The sequence below is a fragment of the Hesperophylax consimilis genome, chromosome 26, assembly GCF_061612785.1.
Source record: "Hesperophylax consimilis isolate HC1 chromosome 26, BYU_Hcon_1.0, whole genome shotgun sequence".
In the NCBI taxonomy this organism is placed as follows: Eukaryota; Metazoa; Arthropoda; class Insecta; order Trichoptera; family Limnephilidae; genus Hesperophylax; species Hesperophylax consimilis.
Genome location: NC_142861.1, coordinates 14,864,638 through 14,886,868, shown reverse-complemented (window position 1 = coordinate 14,886,868; position 22,231 = coordinate 14,864,638). Strand labels below are relative to the sequence as shown.

The window sequence follows — 22,231 nt, the reverse complement described above, 5'->3', positions numbered from 1 at the left end:
AAAGCTAGTGACTTAGGTTCACAGACCTTTTACAATCTCTTCCTGTTATTTGGCTTGATTATCTCTCTTTGCACAGTAGTCAGCTAATGTTACTAACTTTTATTCTCGTGTTCCAATTTAATGATAATAATAATTATCGAGAAAACTTATAATAGTTATTTACATTAAACATCATTGGTTTTATATAATAAATCAACACTTGATGAGTTGCTTCAATTGTTAATCTACACATCATAATGTACGACTCCTTGGAATCACGAGATATATGTGTTAATAATCAACTTTTAGGAATCCACCAAAACATAATTCCTAAGTAACTGGATTAAGATAACATTTATGTATAGGTTGCAGATATCAAGGTATATCAAACTAAACAAGTGATGAAACTTAACACTATAATCATTTTCACACTGAAAAAATTGTTTCATTATATATATCGACATGGCCCGGTATATCAGTTGAATTTAATCTCGGCTTTGTTGGAATGTCGAGCTTATCTTAGCTTACGGTTTGGAACATAATCCGTATGTTTTCGGAAGCCTAGATATTAGCAATATTACACGTATTGTCCATGATTTTAATAGAGGGCGTGTTACCTTTTTTTTTGTAAAATCTAACTACTGTCCATGGGGTGGTTTATCTATGCTTTCTAATGCCATCGCGTGATCGCGAACTTTCAAAATGCCATGGACAGCTGTTTTTTTGGCGGGTGTAAATTACGAGTTGATTTTTGATAAAGTTCCCCACTTCAATTAGCATGGTGTTATATGCGAGGATACTTATTTTAAATAGTATTTGTTTTCATGGATTCATCAATACACTATTAATGAAATAATGACAAACAAACCGCTGAAAAAACTGTCCTGGAGTTGAAAAATTTCTATTATAATACCTTACCAGACTATTTTTCTATTTAAGATTGATTATTAATAAATAACATTGACATCCCTTATCGCACGTTGAAAATAACAGTACATATTGATAAAATTATGCAATTTACGTATATTTCGATGGGATGGAAGTACGTAATTATTCGCGTAAACATCATTTTTGACGTTTGTGACTTCTAGCGCCACAATTTCTAAAAAGGAAACTATTCTGCGGCTTACGGAGGTTTAAGAGGCCGATTTAGCCAGCTTAAATTTGATCCAGGAATGTCACAAATACCTAGGAAACGGACTGACTGAAATACCGGGCTAAAGTCGGTAATAACAAAAAAAATTCCTTGCCTTTTTAAAGACATGTCTATCTCATTATCGTCATCTTGTATGGTTTACGCCTTGTCGTCGACGGTTCCTGCACTGCCAGCTGATTTGTTGTCTGCCTGGTTCGCATTTGCCTTGGCGCCCCCTCCGCAGACCAGGAATGGCATCTTCTCGTTCAGAGCAGCCCTATATTTTGGATGGCTGGAATAGAATAATATAATAATAATAGAACTAGTTAATAAAATTAAAAAATTTGATCTTTCGCATAGCTGTCGATTAATTTATTTTGAACTAAAATCCTTATTTAGCAACATCCCCACTAAAGAATGGCTTATAATAATTGAAAATAGCTTGGAAAAACGTAATATCAACCTGGTAATAAGAAAAGAGTTATTCCAGCTCATATTTTTTTTAATGATACCTATTATGAACAATTAGACGGACTTCCCACGGGGTCACCGTTAATCCTACTTCTGGTGGAGATATTTATGGATCGAAGAGAGAAGAGAGAAGAGAAGGATTTAAGATCGAAGGTAAAATATATTTTTTAGATTTGACAGTTAGAAAAAGTAATAGCAGACGTGCTTTCGAAATATTTAGAAAACCAACTTTTACAGACACAACAATGAATGTAAACTAAAACTACCCGCTTAATTATCAGCTTACCATTTTTTATTTATTTATTTTTTTATAGTGAATTCCTCACAAGAGTCCCAACTGCTCCCGTCTGGAGCCAGTGAGACTATGGCATCCCCAATTGGGGGATGTTGTGAGGCTGAAGGTAAGTGGGGAAGGGAAAGAGGAAGGTGGGGAAGTACCTGGCTATTCAGATCTAGTCACTAAACACGGCTAAAGCCATTTGGAGCAACGTTTCAATTCTGAATGGTGGTCTTACACCAGGGCGATACTGGTAGTATCTTCCACATTTATTTTGGTAGAATATTTTTTACATTTCAGAGATATCGAGTAATGTTGGCCTCACTGGGTGGCTTACCCGTGCTGAGGCCTTCATTTTATAATATAAAAATATAATCTACATAATACATTTAAGAGAAAAAAATACATTTAAAATATAATCTTGTGTGTTTGTGAGTGATGTGTGTTTTATATTGGTTTTGCGTGTTACGTGTAGATTTTTTTATTTTATGTTATGAAATTTGGTAATATTGTCTTTTTGTTCTTTAATCCATTTTGTAATTTTGTTTTTGAATTTATTTTTGCTTTCCTCAATTTTGATTTTAACTGTTGAATGCTTTTATAGCATGGTATTGGTAGTGTCTTTGTCCAAAGCTTGTATTTACTGTCGGAGTTTTAATGTTTTCTTTTAACGCTTGTATAACTGGTCTGTTAGTGATATTTTGTGTATGTTGAAATTTGTTTTTTTTTGTCAAAAATGCAGTTTAGTAGTGTTTTAACGTATAATTGGCGTATACTCACAAATGTTGAATATTTGGTCTGTATCAGTCTGTATTTGATTCCCCAATCTTAACAAACGGACTGCAATCTTTAGAGCACAGGCGTCAGGTAGGTATGCTGTCCTTGTTCTATCGGTATTACAATGGAAGATGCTCTGAGGAACTAGCGTCATTGATCCCTTCGGCACCGGTGCGTAGTCGGGATATACGCCAAACACGCGCCCAACATTTGTACACAGTTGACATTTGTCACATGAGAACGGGTCGCTTCTACGATTCGTTCTTAAGTTCAACAGCTCGACTGTGGAACGAACTGCCGGTCTCTGTGTTTCCTCCCTCCTACAACATGGGACTCTTCAAGACCCATGTTCACTCCTTCCTCTCCACAAAAAGACCCTCCACACAGCATCCCCAAAGATGACATAGGCCCTGAGGGAAATTATTTTCTTCAGGGCCTCCTGGGTGGAGTTAATATAAAAAAAAGAGTCAGTCTATATTTTTTTATTATTACCTTTAATATAGTTTTCTGTGTGATTTCTTTGTAATTGATAGTCGAGTTTGTTGCTCCTCCCCAACCAAAAACATTTTCAATTCTTAGGAAAATTGTTTATTCCTTTTTTTTGGATGGGTTGTCTTGAATTTTTGTTTCGTTTTGAAAATTGTCGTTTTTGTAAATAATGTGGTAATACCGATTACGTCAAATACCTCGAATATTAAAATGTACAAATTCAAACTTAATAATGACATCGTTATATTTATAAATAATGGAATTCCTCCTTTGTGTTATATATCTAGTCTTAACAAAACAACTTAAAAAAACACGTAAAATTAACATTTTTTAGATTTACAACTACTACCAGCTGTCGGGTACCAACGAGACTTTAGCATACTAAATAAAAATATTTAGATGATTTGTATAGCGCCGTTTTCGTGAAAATCACCTCAAGGGCGCTGTACAAATATACTATACTAACCATAGACCCTAATTAATGACCCCAATATAACATTAATTAATAAAATAAAGAAAATTATTTATTCCCCACTTCTTAGTATGTTTACAAAACCTAAACAATATAACACATTTAAATAAGTAAGTAGCAATCACGTCATTATTATACAATTAATGTGGGGAAAACAGACTTCAAAATATCCCACAAAATAAGAAATCTATTGTCTATCTATTATTCTATCAGTACCTAAGTAAAAAAAAATGAGTTACAGATTAAAATAATTAATTAATTTTATTTGATTAATTTATGTTATTTTACAAGTTACTTATTTAAAATAAAAAAAATAGGATATTTGCGGCACATTCCAGAGTGGAAGATACTCTCAGTATCGCCCTGGTGTAAGACCACCATTCAGAATTGAAACTCGGAATTTTTACTCGGAAGATATTTTCAATTTGTATTGATATTTCAGGCGACTAATTATTGCTTATTATTATAAACAAAAACTAGGTTACGTAGGTAAGGTTTATACGTAACTTTTTTTTCATCGCTTTTAATGACATTTTTTAAAGGTGTGTTGAACTCAAATAAGCTATAGTTACGGACCCCCAAAATGCCGGAGAGAACCCAACCAGTTTTCAGTTCCGACATGTGCCGCAAACGGCGCCAGGCGCGCTCGATCGTGGCGCAAAGCTAGGCCACGGCCATGACCCGTGACCCGCCGACAGAAAAAAGCCAGTACTCCTAGGGCTAGGGCATGCTAATTGTGGTACCGAGGCCCACGCCTCGCGGCAGCCCATTCAAATAAGGTGGGCATCTTATTTAAATAAACCGTTAAAAGTCGTTAGTAACCTTTTCTTCCCCTACTGTGTCGAGTATTGCCAATTATTAACTTTAATGCCTCGGAGCCCAGAGAGAATTTAGATAGGATAATGCTAAGATGTTTATCACCCATGTTTTGTGTTGTGTAATACCATTACTGTCTGTCTCATATTGTGACGCCATGTGCTACCCGTTGTATCACAATAATTCTTTCATTTGGTAACTGAAGGTGGCGTGAACCCTTTCCAGCAAAAGGTAGGTCCAGAAACATAAGTCCGATTGACAACCCACGCCTGAAGTTGAGGTGTCCATCTTGCCGACCACAGAACTAGTCGCTGACTGTACGTCACTGTACACCCCCTCGGCTGGGGCCCCTCAAATCCACGAAACTAACAACTCATAACCTATCCTTGCCGGTGTTGTCAACTGATTGGACATCGTCTCTAATTACTTAAATATCTCAAATATACCAAATATAAAAATCAATTTTTCGGTATAATGTATCGGGTGAAATAATTACAATGTATAAATTAATATTTACCGAGTGTACAGCACCAGTGCATGACGATGTGTGACGTGGCAAACCTGGCACGGATATTTAGAAAAATACAGACTAGTCCCTCTAGAGTGGCGCGTGATACCTTCGCTCCGAAGTGTACGTGTGGGTGAGCCTAATGGTATTGATTGGCCATTTGATGACAATATTACTTATATTAGAAATTTTGTGAAGTAACCTAAAAAATCCTACGACAGCGTTTTGCTTGTAAAATAATAATTTAATTTCATGGGCTGTCTAATGATGGGGGCCAGAAGATTTACAACGAAGAAAAATAAGAACAAAGTTCACCTGATGCCGTATACAATGGGGTTATAGCACGCGTTCGTCTTGGCGAACAATGACCCCCAGATGGTGGTCAGCGGGCTGATGTTTGCACCGCCGAAGATGCCCATGTAGTTGATGACCAGGTAGGGCGTCCAAGCCATGAACCACAGTGAAATGGTGGTGAGGGCCACCTTGGCCAACTTGCATTCTGCGCTCGTTTCACTCTGTTCAGAGGTGCGCAGGGAGGCGACGTTCATTTTCTTGGCCTGTTCGCGCATGCCACGCTCGTGGGCTGCTACCGCCTGGAAATCAGAAAAAGTGTTTTAGGCACTCTTGGCCACAGACAAAAACCTATCCTAACCTAAACCTAACCAAACCTATTCCAACTTAACAATAAACTACCTCCTGTCCCTGTCTCGATTTGAACGGGCCAAATCTTTTCACTTTGTTTGCTGAATCGTATATTATATCCAGTATTTTGCGGTGCAAAACGATGGGTCAAAAAAACAGCTGCTGGGCACTCGCATCCGCCGCCAAAACCTGTACAAACATCACCCGATAAACCCAGGAACTCCTGTTAAGTCACCAAACGTATCGAATAATTTGGAGTGACCTATTTCAGGGGTAAATAAACTATCTTCTACCTAATTTACGCATTCCTGCGACGCCATTAATACATAGTCAGTCATGGGTGCGCGATGAATTTTCAAGTAGCACGTGATAAAGTAAGTACCATCAAGCAACGACAATTTGTAAATAGCAGCGATTGTTTTTATATGTTTTGTTACAACAAACAGGGTGAAATACACAGAGTGATTACAAATAAATATTTAAACAGTGCGACAAACAAGCGACAACGCTGACTTCCTGATTTGGATTTCACTCTGGCGTTAAATAGGGTCCTGTGCTATTCTGGATAGTTGTTAACTTCATCTCCTTTTTCTACCTTCCACTTAACCAGTGATCACTAATAATTCTTACATTCACAATTAATCCTTTCAGCTCATTTCATTGTTTACGATGAATTCACTCACTTGGATGATAAACCAGTAGGCATAACAGATGGAGAAGAGAGGCAGGTAGTACACGAAGCCAGAGTACACCAGGATATAACTCCTGCTCAGCCACTCCTTGTTAAGGTAGTCCGTGCCGCAGGCCGTCATGTTGCCCTCGGGGACATAGCTAGAATCACCACAGACCAGGAATAGGTAATACAAGCTAGGTATTCTTACAAGTACCTACACCAAAATAATGCACTTTGTGGTCGATGCGCAGAAAATGATTTTGGTAGGAGGCGGGAACAAATATTCACAGAATTCCTAATAACTTTGGCAAAGCTGCAAACTACACGAAGGGCCAAGCGCTTTCTTTAATTTTCCAAACTCTATAATAGATGCAAATTACTAGACTATTTTGAAAAGATCGAACTAAATGGAGAACTTAAGGGTCTCTTTTGCCAAAATTGAGTGTTGAAGTGAAAAATGAATAAAATTTAAAAAAAAGCAAGTATGACTAACCGGTTCCAGCCAAGTACTGGTGCGATCGTCCAAATGAGAGCAAAAGACCAAATGCAAATGATTCTGAAGACGGCTGTTTTTATTGTCATTGGTTTTCCCGCCATCCCCTAAAAACATTTGTTGTTTATATTATATTCCTGATCAGAGTAACGCACATCAGTAGTTGATCCAATATAAAATAACTCTCAGCGTAATAGAAATCATTGGCCCTGACGTAAAATAAATCTCAGATTAAGAGAAATCAGTAGGTCTAATGTAAAGGTAAAATTGGTTTTCCAAAGTATGTATCTCTGTACCTTCACGATCACGTTGTACCTGTCCAAAGCAATGCAGGTCATTGTCCAGATGGAAGCACATCCACAAAGCGATCCGACCATTGCGTAAAGTTGGCACATCAAGGGACCTGCGAACAAAACCGTTCAAACTAAACTTAGTAAACATACACCAAAAAGACACCATTCAACCAATATTAAAAACCAACCAACGTAGAAATAATGAAAAAAACTCACGTAATCATAAAGAGGTCCTGCAAAAAAACACAATTAAGACTAAATCATAGCAAAAAGACATCACTCAACCTGTCATAGAAAAATACACCGAAAACATAACACTTCAACCAAAATCATAGTAAAAAGATACCACTCAACCTAAATCATAGTAAAGTACACCAAAAAGACAACAATTCAAAAAAAATCATAAAACACGCCTAAAATACACCTTATTAAAAAATAGACCAAAAAGGTACAGTTCAACCAATCTACGTACAAATAATTATTTTTAACAATAACTTAATTAACTAAAGTGATCCGGCAAAAACACACAATTCAACCAAAATCATAATAAAAAATGCACCATTAAACCAACCTCCATAAAATTAAAGAAAAACTATCGTAAACATGACACATTTTATGTCGCTGTAAATAAAAGTAAGCTTCGGTCCAAATGCTGGATCCTCGTGAAGAATAACGAATATATGGAGAGATAGATCTTTGGATAAATATTTGGACCCATGCGACCCATACTGATCGCGAACCATAATAGGGGACGAAGAAGTATTGGATGTTAATTTACAAGTTTACAAAAAGATTAAGGTTTTTTATTTCTTACCTAGAACCCATGTTTCATACCAGCAGTTGACCACCATTGGAGGGGACATGACTACCATCATGAGGAAATCTGAGAAGGCTAAGTTGACCACCAGGAGATTCGATGGAGTTCTGAGACTCTAAAAAAGTATCGTATTAGGAATATAATTTATTTTTTTAGAATCGGTGAGTATATTCGAAAACACGGGCCAGTTGTTTCACGAAATATGAGCAATTTATCAACATATATACTTACTATATCCTGTATATAATACAAGTAAAGTGATAGAAAACTGGCCCATGATGAATAAAACTTTCACGTAACTTTGAAATTTAATGAATTGTTCGCATTATGTGAAAACACTGGCCCTAAGGCTGGGTTTAAAGTGTTTCACAGTAATTCAAATGTAACATTGTCATCACATGGTAAATCGGTGCCGTTTAATTTTTTTTGCAATTTGGAATGTCCTTGTTAAACGCCGATGCCAGGTCCGTTACAGATTTCTATCAAATTTTATATTGTTACATCAAACATTACAACACTACACTTGTCATGCCAGGTCCGTTATAGATTTCTATCAAATTGTTATATTGTTACATCAAACATTACAACACTACACTTGTCATGCCAGGTCCGTTACAGATTTCTATCAAATTGTTATATTGTTACATCAAACATTACAAAACTACACTTGTCATGCCAGGTCCGTTACAGATTTCTATCAAATTGTTATATTGTTACATCAAACATTACAACACTACACTTGTCATGCCAGGTCCGTTACAGATTTCTATCAAATTGTTATATTGTTACATCAAACATTACAACACTACGCTTGTGCTTTTCTAATAAAATATTATTCAAAAGCTAAAATGGATCTAGAATCGGCGTTTTTAACGGAGACCTTCCAAATGTAAAAAAAAACCAAATTGGAATTTGATGACAATTTGAATTTTTGTAAAACAACACGAATTATATAATGAATAATAAGTATAATAATGAGATTAATACTTTGGTTGAACAGAAGATGTAAACGACTACTCCATTTCCTGCCCATCCAATAATCCCAAGAATGACCATCACAAATCCCAGTATTCCGTGCCATAGAGGATTCATTGGTGGAAATTTATACCTGAAAGAGAAAACGTTTTTACATTTTTTTAACAAATCTTTTTACACTTCTTTAAGTGTACCGAACATGCTTCCGACGTTTTGTACTAGAGAGACAGCATGAACAAGAGACAACAATATAAGTTTAAACCCCCGCATTCTCAATTTCTACCGATTTATAACAAGTTTCTCTTTAACTCTTTAAGATCTAAAAAAATATTTGCTATATTTGAAGATAATATCTATACATTTGTTATGTCGAAACGTAAATTATTTAATTAAATTCCCTCTCCGAAAATTATTAAAAACACATTTTGTTCTGTTATTTATTATGTTATAGGCATGAGAAAAATTACAGTGTTTCTTTAAATGCAGCTTAAGCATTTATCAAGAGGTATTTGCTATATTTTCTCTTAATTGTCATAATTTAAAAAAAAAATATTTACATATCTTTCTTTCAAAAATAATATCCCGTGACTTTTGACGGGTATTTTGCACATGATTTCATGTGATTTTTCAGGTAGTATTCATGATTAATAAAACATGATAGTTTTTTTTCAATAATTACATAATATATAAGTATATTCATGGATTTCTACAGAACTTTAAAACAAATACAAAAACTGTAAATTTTTGAAAATTTTAAAAAATTACGAGGAAATCGAAAAAAAATCACTGAACTTTAAAATAAACCAGTACTTTAAATAAAAAAAATCATTGATTTTAATATATTTTATTGGCATTAAAACATTAAAAACATAACTTTAACTATAACTATAAGACAAAACTTTTTGAAATTACCAATGCGGGTCTATGAGGAATAGCATTTCTTGAGGCACACTATCTACCACTGTCATATTTGAAACTCCTCCCCATTGCCTTAATGCCGAGGGAGCCATTGATCCAATTGTTAAATCCATTTTCAAAAATGGAGCCTATTCCTTTTTAATAAAATTTATTCAGTTGTTCCAATGTTTAAATATTTCCGTTTCAATCCTCACCGATTTGAAACGATATATTAATATTCTAATATTATATATATTGTGTTTCACTAGATAAGTATTCTAATTTCAATCTTTTCACAGACGATACAATATTCTTTTTGTTTTTTAATTTTTCACTTTTTTCAATTTTTGAGGTTTTTATTTTAAACTTTGCACGGATGATTCATTATCCTTTTTTCACATTAACTTATCCCGTTCTTTAAACAGTATATCCTATTTCTTGTAGAGTGCCACTCAGGATGACATGAGGCGCAGACTACGATTTTTTTACGTAGAATTTTTCTTTATATACGTTTCATTTGGAATTATTCGGAATAAATTGGATTGAACATTGAACAAGATTATAAATTTGCATCGGGAATATAAGATTACAATGAATTTATATCAGGATGATATTGAATTTGTACGGAATCTCGTAAGTTCTATTTAAAACGACAAATGATTTAACCCTTATAGCTAATTTGTTCGCCTTCGGGAACAGCTCATATGTTCTCACAGAAATCCTTGTGGAAATGGTGAGAAATATGATCTAAGCGGCGCGGCGTTAAAAAGACAAAACACCACGCTTTTGATACAAATCTAGAGGTTAACAGCATAAGAATTCAAATGTACCGCTATGAAACCAAATGAAAACCTATGAAACTTTGTGAATTTTTTTTTGTAATTTTTTTGTATAGACAAATAGGAAGGTGGCAATAACGTTTTTAGTAAATTTGTCTAATTAAACTGTGTTTTTAGAGAAACATTAACAAAAAATGAACATTACATTAAAATTTCAGTCCATTCGGCTATGTAGGTCATGAGAAAACTGCTTTGAAAGAAGCCAAGTTTTGCATTTGTGCCCGTAAGAAATATGATATTTGTAGAATTGCTGTTTTCTGCAGATTTTTTCATTGATTCAAGTTGAGAAGTTTACTGATTTTACTTTGAACCACGATTCTTATTACGATTCCCAAATTTCAGCCCGTTTGGTACCATAGAGCCCGAAAAATTGGCTTTTGTAGTTCGAACCCAAGTCTTGCATTATTGCCCCTCAGAATACTTTTTTCAACGCAACAAAGCAAAGTCCGAACCCAAGTCTTGCATCAGACATTACACGGAAACATATCATAGGTACCCAACATGAAGTATCTTATTCCTGTATATTGTTTCATCTCTGTAAATTATGTACTGATTGTTTCTATAATATAAAATAGTGCCCATAAAAATGATGATTTTTCCAGAAATGTAACTTTATGCAGATTTTTTTACTGATTTCGCTTCAGACCATGATTTTTAACACGAATTCAAAATTCCTGTCCATTCGGCGCCATAGACCCTGAAAAATTGGCTTTCAAAGTCCGAAGCCAAGTTTTCATTTGTGCCCTAAAATTGATGATTTTTACAAAAAGGCACGTTTATGCAGATTTTATATATATAAATCTACTAACTTTCGAACAAGAAATAGGATTTTAAGAAACAAGATTTCGTCTCAGCCATCACAGCACTCACCAGAGTATCTGGCCCGGCAGTAGGTACGTTGTATTGATCATGTATAGAACACTGCCTGCAAATCTCTTGTCGACACTGCCATTTAACCAATGCCACATCCGACACAAATCACAAAACTAAACGCCGTGACACTAAACTCAAACCTTGTATAACTACTGCTATAACTACATCACGCAATCTTAAAAAAAAATCCCGACGCCTATGAATCTAACTTATTCTGTAAGATATACAGATATTTATGCAAAAAAAATACTTTAAAGGCCAGAGAAGATTACTATAAAAAACAAATCAAAGACGCCGAAAGTGACAAGAAAAAACGGGATATTATAAAGGACATATCTTACACCAAACAAACGGCAACAACCATCAATAAGATTAACATTGACGACATTCAACTTACTAATACAAGTAATGAATCTGAAAAAATCGCAGACCATTTCAATGAATTTTTTACTTCTATCAGTCCTAACCTTTCCAATCATATATTGGCCAGATATAATGTCTCAGAACATGACCTTGCTAAAGAAATATCCCTGGCCTCCTTGAGATATAGTGCTATAATTATTATAATATTTATTTTTACTCCCACCGAACTAGAAGTTATAGAAATAATTTCATCATTAAAAAGTAGCAACTCAACAGGAATAGACAAAATCTCTACTAAGCTTACTAAGTACCTGAAAGTTTTTATTGCGAAGCCTCTCCAGCATATTATAAACTTAAGCCTACCAACTGGCATATTCCCAAACTCTCTCAAACATGCTTCAATCATCCCAATATTCAAATCAGGTGACAGATCCTCCCTTAATAATTACAGGCCAATATCCCTATCGAGCACAATTTCCAATTTTTTTTCATTGAAAAAGTAATAAAAGTAAGACTCCTCAAGTTCCTCGGGGATAATAAAATCCTGTCAAATAACCAGTATGGTTTTTGCAAAGATCATAGTACTACCGCTGCAATTGCAACCTTTACCAAACTGATATCTGATATCGATAGAGGCAATAAACCTCTAGCTCGCTGTCCTAGTTCTTGTATGTTCAATAGACCTTTTTTTGATGAATGAAGCTCAAAAAAACCATATTTTTTGGTTTTTAAGTGACATTTTAAGCATTTTTCGAGTGCCAATATCCACTCACGGAATAATTTTTCAGTTCTTATTTGTTCAATTTCCTGGATATTGAACATTCAAACACTCAAAGTTTTTTTTTTCCATTATTTCTGGCTTTCACCCTTCAAGGGTGTTCTTGGCCATCATTTAAAATTATTGAGAAATGAAAGGTGAATTTAAATATTAATTTTATTTAAATAGGCAAATTTCAAAATTATAATGAAAATTGGAGTCGAGTTCAGACTTAGAAGAGATGAGATATTGAATGGAGGGGAGGCAATTTTAGATAAGGCTTGATAGAAGAGAGAATATTTGTTTAGAGAGGGACAACTAAAAAATATGTGATCTAAAGTTCCCACTTCTAGACCACAGAATGTACAATCTGGGGAATCAACAACGTGAATTTTAAAAAGATGGGAAGGAACGGAACAATGTCCGATCTTCATTCGAATGAGTGAAGAAATTTCTTTTTTGGAAAAATGAGGAAATTGCTGAAACCACGGTTTTGATGGAATAGTCCTTTGTATTGAGGCATAGCAGGCTCCCTTGGATTGACTAGCAATGTGCCAATACTCCGACCAAACATTGCGGGATCTATCTTTGATGATGGAAAAAATGTCAGATAGGGGAATGTGGTTTACGAGGGTAACAACAGGATTGGACGCTCCTTGTTTTGCCAAGGCATCCGCAATATCATTACCCATGACACCAACATGTCCAGGAATCCAAATCAGAGTTACAGTTTTACCAGAGCTTTGAATGGAGGCTATCATCTCTCGAATAAGGCATACAAAGTGATCATCAGGATGAAGAAGAGGACTGGATTTAAGTTTTTGGAGGGAACTGAGAGAGTCAGAGAGAACGAGGGAATGTTTAAAATTATTTTTGATTATATATTTGAGAGATTCTATTATTGCAATACACTCGGCTGAAAATATTGAAAATTGATTTGAAATTGAATGAAATATTCTGTCATTAGAATTATTGTGGTAAACGTTAATACCTATACCACAGTTAGGAGAGTCGGGAGATTTGGATCTATCAGTAAATAAAAGAAAAAAGTTGGGCCATTTAGATGAAATAATGTCATTGAACATATTATTGGCAGTTCGGGCCGGGAGATTAGAATGACTTTTAAGGATTCCGATCCCTTCTATTATTGTTGGGGATAGGGTGACGTGACTATATTTTAATTTGTATAAGGGAAGTAGATCATTTTGGATGATGTGAAGCTCTGAGAGAGACTTAAAATTTTTACAGATGGCAGGAAGAGGTTTAGTTGAAGCTCTGATTGTAGATGAATGGGTTGAGTCAATGAACAACGAGACGCTGGGGATAATCTGATGACATTTAGAATTTAAATATTTAAGAACAAATTTGTCAGCAAATAGTTATGAATAAAATATTAACACTCAAAGTTATGAATAAAATATTTTTTTAAAAGTTCATAGATATTTGTTCAACATCTCGCAGAAGGTTGAGGTCTTGAATGTTCAATCTCCACTTTCAACCAATCAGGAGCCGGCTAGTTAAAATGTGTAGCCATGTTGATTTTTAGATGTTTTATAACAACGAAATTGTTCCACTAAAAATACGTTTAATTGCGAATATATACTTTTATTGAACTAAAAAATGACTTCACCGACTCCAGAATCAATAAACCTTAGACCAGTATCTCAAATAGAAAGGTAAGTCTTAAAATTATGTCATTTATAGGCTTTTTCACCATATTTTACATGTACTTCTTGAATTTGCTAGGCAAATATACAGGATGCTTCATTTATTATTTATTTATTCAATTATTTATTTACAAACTTAGGACTTTTACGTAAAATGAGTATTAATAAATTATATTAGTGCATTTAAGCTTATTTATATTCAAGAAATACATACAATTCATTGAATTAAAAGTTTCTGATTTTTTTTTTTCACATAAAAAACAATAAAAATATTCTAATGTAGGAACTACAATAAAACCAACTAGGCAAACGACTAACAACAATAAATGTAATGTTAAATAGCGCACACCCATAACCCAAATCGCGGGATATTAATTTAAGGATTTTAAGAGCTGAAAGTATTTAAAAAAAATAATATTTTACTCACGATAATCAACATAAATAATAAGCTCATGGCAAATAAGACCTTCCGAAAGAAAAAAAATCTTTCTAAAGTAAGTAAACTTTAAAAATTACATTTGTCAAATGTAGGTAACGAAACAATAAAAAAAAAACAAATTTTCAACTGAAAATGGAACTTCAATAATTTTACGCATCACTCGGGATTTTTTTTTTGTTGAATACCGCACACAGTCTCCACTGCTCCCAACCATCTGGAGCCAGTGAGACTATGGAATCCCCAATTGGGGTATATTAGTATATTGCGAGGCTGAAGGTAGTGTGGAGGGGAAAGAGATGGAGAGAAGAAAGAGAGGAAGGAGGATGAAGGAGAAGAGAGATGGTATGTGAGTATCTATTCAGATCTGATCACCAAACACGGCTAAAGCCATTTCAATTCTTATGGTGGTCTTTACACCATATCTTCCTCTCTGGAACATGCCGCAAATAGACTATATGTTATTTTTGATGAATAATTAGTGAAATAACATAAATGAATCAAATAAAATTTACTTTCGCACGCCGGGATTTGAATCCGCGACCTCCAGATTTCTAGTCAAGAGTACCCCTAGACCACGGAGGCCGTAATACGTACGATGTAAGAATATTTCACATCACGCATGCACCGACAACCGATCGTAGTATATTAGCGGTAGGTACCTTTGTACTTGTGCATTGTTTTCAAACTTCCAAAATATTGGATGATTTATATAGAGCAGTTTTTGTGAAAAATTTAAAAAAGTCGAAAAGGATTCTGTTTGTATAGTTTAAAGTAATACTTTAAGTCAACTACTAACTAAGATAAAAGTAAAGTATTTGAAATCTGAAAATAACCCTGTATATACAATTAACAACTAATTGGCTAATTGAACAAAAAATACCTCAAACTTATGGGAGCCGAATTGTTCAATCTCCAGGCGATATGTTCAATATCCAAAATAATCATTCATCATTTTCAAGCCATGTTCAACGTCCACCGTTAGTGTCATAATATGGGCATATTATAGCTTCAATCTTCGAAAAATGATCTTTAAACATTTCCTGTTACACATATGTATTAAACGAAATGACCAAAATCGAGAATTTTTTAGAATTTGCCTGTAAAAACAAAAAAAAACGTCTCCTATAAAATTTGCTAAATGGTCTATTGAACATACAAGAACTAAGGAAGCGTGCTGTCTTTCTTGATCTGTCTAAAGCCTTCGATACAATTTCAGACCACATTCTTCTAAAAAAAATTAATAGAAGGTACTGCCCTGATATGGTTTAAAAACTACCACACACAGAGATTACAAACAACTGTCATTCACTTCAATCAGGAATATAAAAGTAAACGTTTACCAATCTCCCACGGTGTGCCCTAAGGAAGTGATCCAGGTCCGCTCCTATTTCTCGTATACATGAACTCCTTATTGAATTTGGACATTGACGGTTATATAATATCTTTCGCAGACGATACAGTTATAATATTTACAAGCAAAAAATGGAAAACATTAACAGAGAAAGCTAATTGAGGAGTGAACAAAATAAATAAAAATGCTAAGACTTTAACCTTCTCATCCTAAATGTTCTCAATTCAAAAAACTTAATTCATACATTTCTCGATCCATTAATTTAAACTCCCAGAAAACCTTCCTAAACTAATCATTCACACTTGCTCACAAAACCTAGATACATCTCCACTATCTCTTAATAACAGTTGTACATGCCCGATTCTCAAACCGTCTAATGAAATAAAGCACCAAGATGTCATTATAGATAACCAATTACGTTAGAAGGCCCATATAAGCTCAATAACAAAGAGACTCCGGAAGTTATACTATATTTTCTACTCTCTTCGATCAACCCATGACATAAAAACTTTAAGAAGTGTATATTTTGCTTTATTCGAGTCGATAGCAACTTATGGCATTATTGGATGGGGAGATTGTACAGTATCCATTCTCTACCCTCTAGAGACCGTTCAAGACTTGTGCTAAGGATCATCTTCAAATGTTTCTCTTCACATCCATCAGAGCCACTTTTTAGGAAACTCGCAGTCCTAGACATTCGCCAACCATACATCAAGACAATTCTTATCCATAAATGGAAAGATGGTTTAATAACCTCTACACAAAAAGATATACACACGGTACTAGACGCATACAAAAAGCACGCAAATGTAAAAGTCCTATACCATAATTCTTATAACGATTACAAAATTTCAGCCCGATTGGTACCATAGAGACTGAAAAATGGCTTTTATAGTTCGAACCCAAGTCTGAAATTAGTGTCCACAGAAATGATGATTTTTCCAGAAATGCAACTTTATAGAAAATATTCTGAATGATTTCGTTTTGGACCATAATTCTTTTGACGATTCCAAAATTTGAGCATGATTGGTACCACAGAGCCTGAAATAATGGCTTTTTATGTTCGAACCCAAGTCTGAAATTGGTGCCGACCGGAATGATAATTTTTCCAGAAATGCAACTTTATAAAAATATTCTGATCGATTTCGTTATGGACCATGATTCTTATTACGATTCCGAAATTTCAGACCGATTGGTATCATAAAGATTGAAAAAATGGCTTTTAAAGTTCGAAACCAAGTCTGAAATAAGTGTGCACAGGAATGATGATTTTTTCAGAAATGCAACTTTATAAAGATTTTAAGATTGATTTCGTTTTGAATCAAGATTATATATATATATTTTTTATTTTATTCACATTTAAACCCGCTAAACTACTTATGTAGTTTGTCAGCATTATTTTGAAGATTCCAAAATTTCAGCCCGATTGATGCCATAGAGACTGAAAAAATGGCTTTTAAAGTTCGAACCCAAGTCTGAAATTAGTGTCCACAGGAATGATGACTTTTTCAGAAAAGCAACTTTATAAAGATTTTGTTACTGATTTCGTTTTGGACTATAATTCTTATTACGTTTCCGAAAGTTAAGCCCAATTGGTACCATAAGTGTCCACAGGAAAGATGATTTTTCCAGAAATGCATCTTTATAAAGATTTTGTTACTGATTTCGTTTTGGACTATAATTCTTATTACGATTCCGAAAGTTTAGACTGATTGGGTAGAGCCTGAAAAAATGGCTTAAAAAGTTCGAACCCATGGCTTCGAACTTTCAATTAATTAATTAATTAATTAATTAGTTAATTTCAATTAGTGCATATAAGAATAATGATTTTTCCAGAAATGCAACTTTATAAAGATATTGTGACTGATTTCGTTTTGGACTATAATTCTTATTACGATTCCTTAATTTCAGCCCGATTGGTACAATAAAGACTGAAAAAATGGCTTTTAAAGTTTCAACCCAAGTCTGAAATTAGTGTCCACAGGAATGATGATTTTTCCAGAAATGTGACTTTATAAAAAATTAAATACTGATTACGTGTTGGACCATCATCCTTTTGAAGATTCCAAAATTTCAGCCCGATTGGTACCATAGAGCCTGAAATTATGGCTTTGAAAGTTCGAACCCAAGTCTGAAATTAGTGCCCATAAGAATAATGAATTTTCCAGAAATGAGATTTTATAAAGGTTTTGTGACGGATTTCGTTTTGGAGTATGATTCTTATGATTCCGAAATTTCAGCCCGATTGGTACCATAGAGACTGAAAAATGGCTTTTAAAAATCGAACCCAAGTCTGAAATGAGTGTCCACAGGAATGATGATTTTTCCAAAAATGCAACTAAATAAAGATTTAAAAACTGATTTCGTTTTGGACCATGATTCTTTTAAAGATTCCAAAATTTCAGCCCGATTGATACCATATAGCCTGAAATAATGGCTTCGGAAGTTCGAACCCGAGTCTGAAATTAGTGCCGATAAGAATAATGATTTTTCCAGAAATGCAACTTTATAAAAATTTAAAGACTGATTACGTTTTGGAACATGATTCTTTTGAAGATTCCAAAATATCAGCCCGATTGATACAATAAAGACCGAAAAAATGACTTTTAAAGTTCGAACCCAAGTCTGAAATTAGTGTCCACAGGAATGATGATTTTTCCAGAAATGCAATTTTATAAAGATTTTAATACTGATTTCGTTTTGGACCATGATTCTTTCGAAGATTCCAAAATTTCAGCCCGATTGGTACCGTAGAGCCTGAAATAATGGTTTTGAAAGGTCGAACCCAAGTCTGAAAAATTAGTGCCCATAAGAATGATGAATTTTCCAGAAATGAAACTTTATAAAGGTTTTGTGACTGATTTCGATTTCGACTATAATTCTTTTTACGATACCGAAATTTCAGTCCGATTGTTACGATGAAGCCTGAAATAAAAACTTTTTAAGTTCGAACCCAAGTCTGGAAATAGTACCCATAAGAATGTTGATTTTTCCAGAAATGCAACTTTATAAAGGTTTTGTGACTGATTTCGATTTGGACTATAATTCTTTTTACGATTCCGAAATTTCAGTCCAATTGTTACGATGAAGCCTGAAATAAAAACTTTTTAAGTTGGAACCCAAGTCTGGAAATAGTACCCATAAGAATGATGATTTTTCAAGAAATGCAATTTTATAAAGATTTTAATACTGATTTCGTTTTGGACCATGATTCTTTCGAAGATTCCAAAATTTCAGCCCGATTGGTACCGTAGAGCCTGAAATAATGGTTTTGAAAGGTCGAATCCAAGTCTGAAAAATTAGTGCCCATAAGAATGATGAATTTTCCAGAAATGGAACTTTATAAAGGTTTTGTGACTGATTTCGATTTGGACTATAATTCTTTTTACGATTCCGAAATTTCAGTCCGATTGTTACGATGAAGCCTGAAATAAAAACTTTTTAAGTTCGAACCCAAGTCTGGAAATAGTACCCATAAGAATGTTGATTTTTCCAGAAATGCAACTTTATTAAGGTTTTGTGACTGATTTCGTTTTGGACAATAATTCTTAATACAATTCCGAAATTTCAGCCCGATTGGTACAGTAAAGACTGAAAAAATGGCTTTAAAATTTCCAACCCAAGTCTGAAATTAGTGTCCACAGGAATGACGATTTTTCCAGAAATGCAACTTTATAATGCTTTTGTGACTGATTTCGTTTAGGACCACGATTCTCAATACGATTCCGAAATTTCTGTACGATTGGTACCAAAAAGCCTGAAAAATTGACTTTTAAAGTTCGAACCCAAGTCTGAAATTAGTGTCCACAGGAATGATAATCTTTCCAGAAATGCAACTTTATAAAGATTTTGTTACTGATTTCGTTTTGGACTATAATTCTTATTACGATTCCGAAAGTTTAGCCCGATTAGGACCATAGAGCCTGAAAAAATGGCTTCGCAAGTTCGAACCCGAGTCTGAAATTAGTGACAAAAAAACAATGATTTTTCCAGTAATGCAACTTTATAAAAATTTTAAGACTGATTTCGTTTCGGACCATGATTCTTTTGAAGATTCCAAAATATCAGCCCGATTGGTACCATAGAGCCTGAAATGATGACTTTTTAAGTTCGAACCCAAGTCTGAAATGAGTGTCCACAGGAATGATGATTTTTCCAGAAATGCAACTTAATAAAGATTAAAATACTGATTTCGTTTTGGACCATAATTCTTTTGAAGATTCCAAGATTACAGCCCGATTGATACCATAGAGCCTGAAATAATGGCTTTGAAAGTTCGAACCCAAGTCTGACAATAGTGCCCATAAGAATAATGATTTTTCCAGAAATGCAACTTTATAAAGATTTTGCGACTGATTTCGTTTTGGACCATAATTTTTATAACGATTCCGAAATTTAAGCCCGATTGGTACCATAGAGCATGAAATAATGACTTTTTATGTTCGAACCCAAGTCTGAAATTAGTGTCCACAGGAATGATGATTTTTCCAGAAATGCGACTTCATAAATATTTTAAGACTGATTTTGTTTTGGACCATGATTCTTTTTAAAGATTCCAAAATTTCAGCCCGATTGGTACCATAGAGCCTGAAATAATATCTTTTTAAGTTCGAACCCAAGTCTGAAATCAGTGCCCATAAAAATAATGATTTTTCCTGAAATGTCACTTTATAAAGGCTTTGTGACTGATTTCGTTTTGGACCATGATTCTTATTACGTTTCCGAAATTTCAGCCAGATTTTTACCATAGAGACTGAAAAAATGGCTTTTAAAGTTCGAACCCAAGTCTAAAATAAGTACAGGAATGATGATTTTTCCAGAAATGCGTCTTTATAAAGGTTTTGTGACCGATTTCGATTTGGACTATAATTCTTATTACGATTCCGAAATTTCAGCCCGTTTGGTACTATAAAGCCTGAAATAATTACATTTTAATTTCGAACCCAAGTCAGAAAATAGTGCCCATAAGAATAATTTATAATTATGATTTTTCCAGAAATGCAACTTTTTAAAGATTTTTTGACTGATTTTGTTTCGGACAATAATTCTCAATACGATTTCGAAATTTCAGCTTGATTAGTACCACAAAGACTGAAAAAATGGCTTTCAAATTTCGAAGCCATGTCTGAAATTAGTGTCCACAGGAATGATGATTTTTCCAGAAATGCAACTTTATAAAGATTTTAAGACTGATTTCGTTTTGGACCATGTTTCTTTCGAAGATTCCAAAATTTCAGCCCGATCGGTACCATAGTGCCTGAAATAATGGTTTTGAAAGGTCTAACCCAAGTCTGAAAAATTAGTGCCTATAAGAATGATGAATTTTCCAGAAATGACACTTTATAAAGGTTTTGTGACTGATTTCGTTTTGGACCATGATTCTTATTACGATTCCGAAATTTCAGCCCCTATTGGTACCATAAAGACTGAAAAAATGGCTTTTAAATTTCGAACCCAAGTCTGAAATTAGTGTCAACAGGAATGATGATTTTTCCAGAAATGCAACTTTATAAAGATTTTGTGACTGATATCGATTTGGACTATAATTCTTATTACGATTCCGAAATATCAGCCCGATTGGTACCATAAAGCCTGAAATAATAACTCTTTAAGTTCGAACCCAATTCTGAAAATAGTGCCCATAAGAATAATGATTTTGCCAGAAATGCAACTTTATAAAGATTTTGTGACTGATATGAATTTGGACTATAATTCTTATTACGATTCCGAAATATCAGCCCGATTGGTACCATAAAGCCTGAAATAATTTCTCTTTAAGTTCGAACCCAATTCTGAAAATAGTGCCCATAAGAATAATGATTTTTTAAGAAATGCAACTTTTTAAAGATTTTGTGACTGATTTCGTTTTGGACAATAATTCTTATTACGATTCCGAAATTTCAGCCGGATTGGTATTAACGTCGTCGCTGATCGCTTTATTTTTTACTTTTTGAAATACTGGCATAAAGAGGCCCCAAGTACCCCAGCTAGACTTTCCTAGATTTCTTGGTACTTTACATACTTGTTACTTCGTCATTCGTCACAACCTTTTCTGGTATTTTAAAATAACTTATATCTATCTATAATATCTATCTTATAACCATCACGCACGTTTCTTGCATCTTTCAGCATCACACATCGTCTTATACATAGTTTTCTGTTATTCCAACACAAGTGTTTAGTTCACTTGATTGTGCCATGTCGTCCTTGACTTCTTCTGCCATTCAA

General features: G+C 34.2%; 1 protein-coding gene across 1 annotated transcript; it reads right to left on the bottom strand.

The window, feature by feature from the left end:
* Positions 1-1,273: 1,273 nt before the first annotated feature.
* LOC149411165 (rhodopsin-like) lies at positions 1,274-9,848 on the bottom strand. Its single transcript, XM_089647071.1, has 8 exons — positions 9,730-9,848; positions 8,830-8,950; positions 7,840-7,957; positions 7,029-7,135; positions 6,733-6,839; positions 6,250-6,397; positions 5,240-5,517; positions 1,274-1,406 (listed from the first exon to the last, which is right to left on the bottom strand). Exons 1-8 carry the CDS (start codon positions 9,846-9,848, stop codon positions 1,274-1,276), a joined length of 1,131 nt encoding a protein of 376 aa, XP_089503197.1.
* Between the last annotated feature and the right edge of the window lie 12,383 nt (positions 9,849-22,231).

Bases quoted from the DNA above. Each gene is read 5' to 3' on its own strand.
- LOC149411165 (XM_089647071.1), bottom strand. From the start codon at position 9,848: ATGGATTTAACAATTGGATCAATGGCTCCCTCGGCATTAAGGCAATGG. The intron at 8,951-9,729 runs GTAATTTCAAAA...TTTCTCTTTCAG, and splicing joins TTCCTCATAGACCCGCATTG to GTATAAATTTCCACCAATGA. The intron at 5,518-6,249 runs GTGAGTGAATTC...TCTGATTTCCAG, and splicing joins CCTACTGGTTTATCATCCAA to GCGGTAGCAGCCCACGAGCG.